The sequence below is a fragment of the Protopterus annectens genome, chromosome 9.part0, assembly GCF_019279795.1.
Source record: "Protopterus annectens isolate FY-2018-M chromosome 9.part0, PAN1.0, whole genome shotgun sequence".
Classification (NCBI taxonomy): Eukaryota; Metazoa; Chordata; order Ceratodontiformes; family Protopteridae; genus Protopterus; species Protopterus annectens.
The window spans coordinates 238,217,563-238,228,600 of record NC_056743.1 but is presented as its reverse complement, the minus strand read 5'-3'; the positions used below and the strand labels follow the sequence as shown (position 1 = coordinate 238,228,600).

The window sequence follows — 11,038 nt, the reverse complement described above, 5'->3', positions numbered from 1 at the left end:
AATTGCCTCATGTACATAGTCAACCCCCTCCTCCTACCACCCAACACTACAACCTGTGAGAGATGGACTTATCTAGCCAAACTGGAGGTAAAGCTCTCTCCAACCAAGACTGAACTTGACAGTCAAGAGGAGAAAGTCAACACTTGCACCACACCGCACTCATCACATAGTCCCACTAAACCTACACCACCAAAATCCACACATAAAAATACAAAAACATTCACGGAGGCTCTCAGTAATAATCTGCTCAAGCAACAGAGACCTCCAAAGCAGAAACACAAGCAACCTCCACCCTCAACACAACCCAAATGACACATAGCCCACAGACTCAGTGTGCCACTCAACCACAGCCCATAAGGCAAAACAATATACCCGACACACTAGTCATAGATGACTCTATAGTCAGGCACACTGATGTCCCACTCACTAGGCTAAACAAGGAGAAGTTTAGTGACAGCTGCCTGTCGGGTGCCAGGATATTCTACATAACCCATGCACTCATGTCACTCCACAACAAGTACAAATATGACTCTGTCATTGTCCATGTTGGTGTGAATGACCTGAGATATCCCTCCCTGGACTACATGAAAATAGACATGGCAGAGCTCTCCGATCTTGTAACCCAGGCAGGTATGACACTAGCCCTGTGTAGCATCCTGCCATCACCCAAAATGATACTGCAGTACAAGGGCAAAATGATTGACTTCAACAATTGGCTAAGCTTCTGGTGTCATTCTAAGGGGATCCAGTATCTATCTGCCTGTGACGACATGGTCGACAGACCATGATGCTTTCGAACCGTGAAAAAAACGAACCAAGAATCAAAGTACTGCCCAATAGCTACAGGACCCGGATATCATGAACTTGATAGAAACAACTTGAGGTAATCAGGAACTTTTATTTCACATAGAAAATAATGAATAAAACAAGCGCTTTCGCTCGATCAATACCGAGCTTCTTCAGAATACAAAATCCTTTGTGCTTTCATTAGCACTCATTAAATAGTCATTAAAACAATCACATGACCCTTCTAACTCCCTCCCTGTTAATTAAAACCACACACTGTAATGTAAAGTGTAAACGTGTGCAATATCTAAAAAATAAACCTCATTAAAATGCATAGGATTGTAAAATTATGCAACCAATGTCCATATACCATAACAGATAATACCTTTCTTCTTTAGGTCAAGCTATAACCATCACATAAACATAACAATAAATAAACTTAATACATAATTTACAATAAACATTAAAACAGACACTAAAATGGGTGAAATTGCATTCAAAGCATCAACTAATGTGTTACTATTATGATGTTATAAGCGAACCATTCTTAACTTTAATACACTACTGATATTAATGTTTTCATTCAACCCAGGAAGCCTTCCTGAGACTAACTTGAGCTGCCAGTGTAGTTCACGGTATTCAAGCCTGGCTTCCCAGTTACCACAAGTCCACTAATTATTTTAATTGCGGAACTAAAGGGGTGGTTTATTTAGGAATATGTATATATTGTTACAGTTTTTATGTGGGTAAAACGAAGTGGCAATTAAGGAGAAGAGTTTATGAGCATCTTTATGATGTTTCTAAAGGTAAAGAAAATAATGCGTTTTTAAGCATTCACAGGTGTGTGAAAAAATGGAGTTAAAGTTCATGGTTTTAGAGCAAGTGACACCAGATTTGAGAGGTGGTAACTGGGAAGCCAGGCTTGAATACTGTGAACTACATTGGCAGCTCAAGTTAGACTCAGGAAGGCTTCCTGGGTTGAATGAAAACATTAATATTAGTAGTGTATTAAAGTTAAGAATGGATCGCTTATAACATCAAAATAGTAACACATTAGTTGATGCTTTGAATGCAATTTCACCCATTTTAGTGTCCGTTTTAATGTTTATTGTAAATTATGTATTAAGTTTATTTATTGTTATGTTTATGTGATGGTTATAGCTTGACCTAGAGAAGAAAGGTATTACCTGTTATGGTATATGGACATTGGTTGCATAATTTTACAATCCTATGCATTTTAATGAGGTTTATTTTTTAGATATTGCACACGTTTACACTTTACATTACAGTGTGTGGTTTTAATTAACAGGGAGGGAGTTAGAAGGGTCATGTGATTGTTTTAATGACTATTTAATAAGTGCTAATGAAAGCACAAAGGATTTTGTATTCTGAAGAAGCTCGGTATTGACCGAGCGAGACCATGATGCTTTGCCAGAGATAGCCTGCACCTGTCACCCCTGGGATTCCGGATACTGGCTAAGGCTCTTGCCGCCCCTACAGAGCTATTTTTAGGCAAGGTTCAAATGACAAATTCACCACCGTAACAGGAACAGGCAAGCAAAAACTGAGGGTAATGATACTCAATGCTAGAAGTCTAAATCTCAAAATGCACTCCCTCGAGGCACTTCTTATAATGGAGAACATCAATATCTGTGCTGTGACTGAGACGTGGTTCAAGGCTCCAGAGAGCACCCCTGCATTACCAGATTATAACTCATACCACACTTTTCGGCCATCTAACCTGGACCAGATCATCAGAGGTGGAGGTGTGTCCATATTCATTAAGGATATCCACACCTCCAGGCTAGTTGCTCAGCATAATGTATCCAAGGTTATCCAAGTGCAACTAACTCTGGGCAAAACTGCAATCCAAATTGTAGCTTGCTACAGATCCCCCATCATGCCTCAGGATTCCCACTCCTCTTTTCTTGATATATTGGAAAATATTAGAGTTCAACCAAACACCCTAATAATGGGTGATTTCAACTACCCCCACCATTAACTGGGAAAACTACTCATGTACCAACTCCTTCGCTCAACGCTTCCTGGAATTCATAAATTCCAATGCCCTGGATCAACTTATCTACACCCCCACCAGGGGCAACAATATCCTAGACCTAGTCATTACCAACATGAGCGACTGGTGTTCCACACCTGAAGTCAACTCCTCGTTGGTCAGATCCGACCATAAGCTAATCACCCTAGATATCCACATCCCACCCCCACCTTCCATTAAGGAAACCATGGTAAAAATTTCCTCCAAAGCTAACTTCATGCTTCTTCAGACAGAAGTGACGAACTTCATAACAGCCATGCAGATAGACAATACAGTTACGACTGCTGAATCCTGCACAAATACACTCTATAAGCACTTACATGAGTGCATGGATCATGCTATCCTCCAAAAAAAAGTAAGCCAATCTGGTGGTCCCCTGCCATAAACAAACTCTACAACAGATGGAAAAAACTGTTGCAAAAGAGAGTAAAATCCCATGGGTGGAGGAGCTCCCTGATCAGCCTCCGTAAGAAGCTGAGATCCCTTATAAGATCCTCCAAAGCTAGCTATGAAAACAAAATCATCACTGATTCTAGGGACAACCACAAAGAATTGTATAGCTATGTCAAGAATCTTAATGGCAACACCTAGATCTGCTCTGAGTTACAGCACAACGGCATGAAAATTACAGAACCAACTGATATTGCCAACATCTTGGAAGATAGGTTCAGTGCTAACTTTACCCCCCTCTCACCCCCTAAAGGGCCCATATCTATACAGGAAAAATGCAGAGTCCCTGTAATCACAACTATGCAGGTAAAAGCTGCACTCTCTAAAGCCAAAAACACAGCATCCATGGTACGGACAACATCCCAGGCTGCGTTTTACACAAACTTCAGAATGAACTGGCTCCCCACCTAAGCACCATGTTCAGTCATAACCTCACATCAGGCTTTGTGCCCACTGAATGGTGCACAGCAACAGTTATCCCACTCCACAAAGGGGGAGCCACCACTGATCCCGGGAACTATCGCCCTATTAGCCTGATGCGCCTGGTCTGTAAGGCCACGGAACGTATCATCTTGGAACTCATAAACAAAAACATTGGTAACCTCCAAACTCTGGACCCCACCCAGTTCCAGTTTGTGAAAGGCAGATAATGCCTCCTGAACCTGATCGACTTCTTTGAGGCAGTCAATAAAGCCATAGACAAGGATAAGGTGGTTCACACAGCCTATCTTAACCTCGCCAAGGCTTTTGACACCATCCCCCTTTCTGGAATCATAGCTAAACTCACTAAACTAGGTATAAATTCCTATGTCACAAGATGGGTTGCCAACTGGCTCACTGACAGAACCCACACTGTAAAAGCTGCAGACTCCAAATCTGACTTCAAACCAGTGACAAGTAGAGTGCCACAGGGTTCAGTCCTGGGACCTCTCCTGTTTGGTATCTACTTCTCTGAAGTACAGGCTAACACAGAAGGCCTTTGGCGAATGAAGTTCGCAGATGACTGCAAACTAGGAGCCATAGTCGAGTCCCCAAATGATGTGGACATCTTATAGAAGGGCCTCACTGAGACAGATGCCTGGTGTCAGAGCCATGGCCTCAAGTTCAATGCCAAAAAGTGCATTGTTATCCCCTTTGGTTAAAACTCTGTACCCATGAACTACCACATAGGCAGCAGTCTATGTAATGCCGAATGTGTGATAAGAGACCTTGGGACCCAGGTGGACATTATTCTCTCCTTTGATAATCCCATCACCACAGTAGTCAGAAAATCCTTTTACATGGCACACCTCATCACAAAAGTGTTCTCATCCAGGAAAAAAGAGGTCATTGTTTCCCTTTACTCGACACTCATTAGACCCATTATAGAGTAAACGGCCCATTTGGAATGTACCTCACAAGACATCTGCAGCAGCTGGAAAGGCCACAGAAGTACCTCACAAAGAGGATTACTGGCCTCAAACAGATACCCTACACTGACCATCTCAAAAAACTCCAGCTTTACTCCGTAGCATATCGCCTACTCCGAGGTGATCACTACCTAACATATAAAGCTATGTCAAACCCAGAGCTGTTGGACATGCTCCACCTAAAGAAATCCCAATCCCTCCGAGCTACACGCTCTAGGGACCTAAACCTTGTCACCACAGTAAACAGGACATGCTGGAGGGATAGATTCTTGTCCCAGAGACTTCCCATACTCTGGAAGAAGCTACTCATCTATGTCAAGCAAAGTTCCTCATTAGCACTCTTCAAGATAAATCTTGATGAGTGGATGGGAAATAGTAAATACACCCCGGGGATCACTTCTGTGGCTCTGCTCGACAGGGGTCCAGGAAAATAACTTTCTTGGGTGGTGTAAGCCAGGAAACCTTGTTGGCTAGGCTTACATAGGCCCTTGGGCCAGTAGCTTAGTACCTACCTATGAACATATAACAACATAATGAGCTTATTCTGCAGAACCAAATGCAATGGCAACATACCAAAAGAAAGAGGGGTGGAAGCACCAAGTTACTCCACATAAATGTCTTTTTTAATAAATAGTTGGTAGCAGAATGAAGTTATGTTACTAATAACCAGTAAATGATTCCAACATTTTCACAATGATTGCATCATGCTTGCATTATATTTAATAAACATACATGAAATAGTAATTAGGTTAATCTCATCTCTTGAAACATGGCACAGTTAGCTTGTTGGTTTGTTTTATTTTCTAATAAACGCAGTGCATTTTAGAGAAAACCCCTTTGTAGTGATTATGAATTATTCTTCAGCCAAAGACCTTTGTTCAGTTATAGGTTAACGGCATTTTGGGGCTAATCCTAAAAGGAAAAGTGAACACCCTTGAGTTACTACATACTGCCATGACAAGTGCATTCCATATAATTTAGCAGACTGATAGAGCATATTGTATCTATTTTAGAACAGTGCACTTTAAGTTTCTGTTATAATGCCCAACTCCGTTCACAAATGCAGATGGGCACTGCTTTTATGCCAGATTTCTAATGATGCTGCCCATTACACAGTGTCCTCTTACATGCAGCAGTATGCCATACATCAGAGATGTGACCAAGTAATGGGTAATCGCCATACATCACAGATATGACCAAGCAGTGGGTAATCACCATACATCAGAAATATGACCAGGTAGTGGGTAATCACCATACATCAGAGATATGAGCAGGTATGGTTAATCACCATACATCAGAGATATGACCAAGTAGTGAGTAATCTGATAGTTTTTAGGTAGGTTATTGATGGGGTCTGCTATAGTGCTCCAAGGCAGGCTAGTTTGAATGAATGAAAGGTGGTACAAAAATGCTGAATTGAAAACACTACATTGCAGTTTTAGCATGACTATTACAATGTTTTTAGCATCAACGCATGATCTAATTTTGAGATACTTAGGGGAGAATAAAAGCCATTTTTCCTTAAACTGTTAAATGTAATGTCCCACTCTCTTTCATTATGTGAATTATTTCACTTTTTATTCACTTTTTTCTGTTTCCTAGCTTTTTTTACTATTGCTCTTACTTAATTCCTCCTTTTCTGTAACGTACGCTTGAAAAATCTGACTGCTCTCAAATCACTGGAGAATCCCTGCCATAATCTCCTGAAATAGTAATGAATATACATAATATTTCCCTTTCCAGAGTTAGCAGAGAACATCAAGCATGTTTGTTGAATGTCGGTACCAAATAAAACAAAGATCACAGCCATATATGGTGCATTAGGCAGACTATTATTAGCATGTAAAAAAGCCCTCCATGGGCAATAAGATGCAAACATGCCTTAAACTGCATGTATAAGTTTTTTTTTTGCATTCCATTAATATTTGCATTATTCTCAAACCTAATTTTCCTGCAAATGTCTGTATATAAATTTCCATCCAGTACATAACTGAGACTGAATAAATTTGTTACTTCTTCTTCCTCAGATGGATGATGAAGATACTCTGTTACCACGAAAACTGCAGGCTGCCCTGGAACTGTCTCTAGAGCAGAAGAATGACCTCCTAAATCAAGATTCTGACAGTGATTCAGAAGATGGTAAGCACAGCTATGTGAACCATATGGAGAAAAAAATAATGCTGTAATACAACAAAATATGACTAGTGATATGGGCTTCTGAATTTTAATGTATGAGGATATGAAACACATTTTGAGTTGTGAATACAAAATGAGGCATGGTTTGGCTTCTACTGTATACCGCCTAAGCACCATCTTAGAAAGAGAATATAATTTCACACTTTTCTTTCCTTCTTTCGTATATTTTTTTCAGCAAATATTGCACTTAAAAACACATTCTGCATCTCACACAAAATTGCCTTTAAAGGGTAACTAGTCATGTAGTACAGTGCTGACAATACACTATGAGTGTCTGCAAGCGTGCCTGTGCTCTACCAGAAGAAGACACCACAGACAGCATAGACCATGGCACTGCCAGCTATGGTGAATGACAACTGCAAGGGAAACTATGCAGTCACGACTCTGTAAATGGATCCACCAGAATCTGACTTAGACTGACATCATTCTTTTATTTCTCGCTAACAAGCACTTGCAGGCTTGTTGCAGTAGCCCACAACTCTCAACCTATTACCTCATAAATTGGAGACAGAACCAGTCATAACTGGGGAAAAGTCCATGGCTATGGGATATATTACTTTAATGTTGCAAAAATCAGAAATTTCAGGAAGGATGAAAACTAATTGAATCCAAATCAGGGAGGCCCCTTTAAACAATATGTCACTGAAATATGTATCCCAAATTATAATATACATGTCTATATTCAAAGAGTGTATTTGTTATGGAATAGAGAGATGCATGCTAATCACATCACTCAGGCAAACTTGATATTCCATGTCCTTATAGAACATGAACTAAAACAATATTTGAGTACAGACATCAGCAGATGGAACAGGTACCTTAGAAGAGCATTATAGTTTGGAAGCCGGTAAGAGGCTACTTTAAAAAAGGTAAACTATAACTTTCAAAGACATATTTGAAACACATTCTGTGAACTAGCCTTGTTGTTGTACTCATTTTATTAGTAAAGGTGTTGCAATAACCAGAACTGTGAAAGTTCAGAAAGTACCTGGATTCTGAACAAACTGAATGAGCTAGAGGTGTTCATGTATGAAATTGGACCAGTCTCACCCTGGCTGTAAAAATCTATTTCAAAATATTCTGTAAAAGGTTCTGGACTATTAAGGAAGTCCATCACAATGTATCTCTGAATGTCATTACCTGAGGAATCATGCTTCTTCATTGTTGCATGTCTCTGCTTCGCATTTAGCTACATAGGTCTTGAATAAAAGGTTTTCGTGTGAAGTATGTTTTTTGTGTTTCTTCTACATTGAAATTTCTAAAGAAGTCCATTTTCTGTAACATCACTTTTAACTACACATGCACCTGTCAATATCTACCACATTTTAAAAATGCTGAAGATTTATCTGTGGCTGATTAATCTCTGAGTGGAACTCTTGTAATGATAACATAGCTGAACCAATAGATGTGGGATATCTATGTTTTAACTTTATTCCTGTAGTGTAAATTTAACTAAACAGCCTATAATTGCAAAGTACCTTGCTAAGGGAGGGGAAAACAGCTCCTGTACATTTAAAAAAAAGCACCAAACCAGGCATGTCCAAGGGTACGCTTCCAGTGATTTCTCCTGTCCACCTGGTGAATCTGGGAATACTGGGGCAATGCAGCAATTGCCTCATGTACACAGACAACCCTCTCCTCCTACCACCCAACACTACAACTTGTGAGAGATGCACTTACATAGCTAAACTGGAAGCAGAGCTCTCTCCACCCAAGATTGTGCTAGACAGTCAAGAGGAGAAGGTTAACACCTGCACTACACCTCAAGCAACACATAGCCCTTCTAAACTCACACCACCAACACCCACACATGGCAACACTAAATCCACATATGCGGAGGCCCTTAACTGTAACCTGCCCAAGCAACAAGGACCTCCGAAGCTGAAATGCAAACAAACACCAATCACAACCAAAGTGTCACATAGCTCACAACACCAGTGTGCCACCCAGCAACAGCCGCTAAGGCAAGAACAACGTACCCAACACTTTAGTCATAGGTGACTCTATAGTCAGGCACACTGATGTCCCACTCACCAGGCTGAACAAGGAGAAAATTACAGTGAGCTGCCTGTCGGGTGCCAGGATCCACCACATAACTCATGCACTCAAGTCACTCCACAACAAGTACAGATATGACTGTCATTGTCCATGTTGGAGTGAATGACTTGAGACGTACCTCCCTGGATTACATGAAAAGAGACATGGAAGAGCTCTCAGATCATGTGGCCCAGGCAGGTATGACCCAAGCCCTGAGTAGCATCCTGCCTTCACCCAGAATGATGCCACAATATAAGGACAAAATGATTGACTTCAACAGTTGGCTAAGCTTCTGGTGTCATTCAAAGGGGATCCAGTATCTGTCTGCCTGGGACGACATAATCGACAGACCACGATGCTTTGTCAGAGATGGCCTGCACCTGTCGCCCCTGGGATTCAGGTTACTGGCAAAGGCTCTTGCCACCCCTATAGTGCCTTTTTTAGGCAAAGTTCAAAGGACAAAACCACCACCATAACAGGTACAAGCATGCAAAATCTGAAAGCAATGCTACTCAATGCTAGAAGTCTAAACCTCAAAATGCACTCTCTCGAGGCACTCCTATATCCTTACTTGGATAGGAGGATGTTTCTCTGTTCACCAGTGAGAGAGGGGAGCTTTGAGCAGCCTATCTGTCCCTGGAGGAGTGGTCTCAGCCCAGCATCTAGTAGTTTATTGGCCGTTTTGGGCTAATTCCTATCTCTTTCATCTCCCTGCCTTAAAACCCGCATTTGCACGGTTTTGCGCTTGTATACTACTCAGTCAAGCTCCACGTGGTGTCCTGCAGAGTACTACAAGCAGCAGAGCGACAAAAGAGCGACTTTCAACTGATTAAGTATTTTTTATTTCTCTGCATTTTTCCTGTGACTGCTAAATTCGCCGAAAAGCAAATTCTAGCATTTCTGTGCCTTAAAGAAACTCTCCTTGCTGCACACTATATTGTATTTGCTGTTAACACTTTTAAAGTTGTTTAAGTCTTTTGTTGTTGTTTAACGGTTGTAGGCTACACACTAAAGTGCGCTAGCCTGTTATAAGCATTTAAAGTGTTTTTGTGTAAGTTTATTGTATCTTCTGCTTAAAAAAAGAAAAAACAAAAAATATTCTTGTTTCCCACCTTTTCTAAGCTAGTCTAGTCCAGTTTTCAGGTTCTGCTGAATTCAGAGCTGTGGTATAAGTTCATGTGTTGCCCATATCCATACTTGGATAGGAGGAAGTTTCTCTGTTCACCAGTGAGAGTGGGGAGCTTTGAGCAGCCTATCTGTCCCTGGAGGAGTGGTCTCAGCCCAGCAACTAGTAGTTTATTGTCCGTTTTGGGCTAATTCCTATCTCTTTCATCTCCCTGCCTTATAACCCACATTTGCATGGTTTTGTGCACCGCGCAGTACCAGTTAGCTAGGGTTAAACTATTCCAGGCTCCACGAAGTCTGCTCTTCAATTTTTCTCTTAGAACTAGTCAAACTCACAAATTAAGCACTCTAAGTTTCCTTTTACAGCCCAGCACTTGCTCCAAGCTCTCACTAAGCACTAATAAATGCTAACACTACACCTCCCCTGTATTATACAGTAGTACAAGGCTCCCTATTTGTTCCTTCCGGACAATCAGTAAATCAGTTCATTTACACATACAGTCATGTCCAAGCATTTTCAGGTATACTCTCCAGTCCAGCTGGTGAATCTGGGAACCTTGAGGCAATGTTACAATTGCCTCAAGTACACAGACAACCCTCTCCTCCTTCCAACAAACACAAATGTATGTGAGAGATGCAACTATACAGCCAAACTGGAGGCCAAGCTCTCTCAACCCAAAGCTGGAACAGCCAGTCAGGAGGAGAAGGGAAACACTTGCACCACACTTCCAGTCTCACATGCAATAGTCACACATGCACCAGCAAACAACACACACAAATACACAAAAACATACTCGGAGGCACTAAATAAAAATCTGCCTAAGCAGCAGAGACCTCCAAAGCAGACATCCAAGCAACCTCCAGCCTCAAACAACAATCATGTATCACATACTTCACAAAGTTAGTGTGCCACAGAACCACAGCCCTGAAGGCATAACAACACACCCAATACACTAGTAATAGGTGCCTCTATTTTCAT

At 41.1% G+C, this 11,038-nt stretch overlaps 1 protein-coding gene across 4 annotated transcripts in view; it reads left to right on the top strand.

The window, feature by feature from the left end:
* DENND2B (DENN domain containing 2B) overlaps positions 1-11,038 on the top strand; it is a 1,438,653-nt gene that overhangs the window by 1,371,866 nt on the left and 55,749 nt on the right. For all 4 annotated transcript variants that reach the window (XM_044082814.1, XM_044082812.1, XM_044082813.1 and 1 more), the window contains one exon: positions 6,729-6,840. In XM_044082814.1, the coding sequence (XP_043938749.1) occupies positions 6,729-6,840 (112 nt within the window). The remainder of the gene's footprint in view (positions 1-6,728; positions 6,841-11,038) is intronic.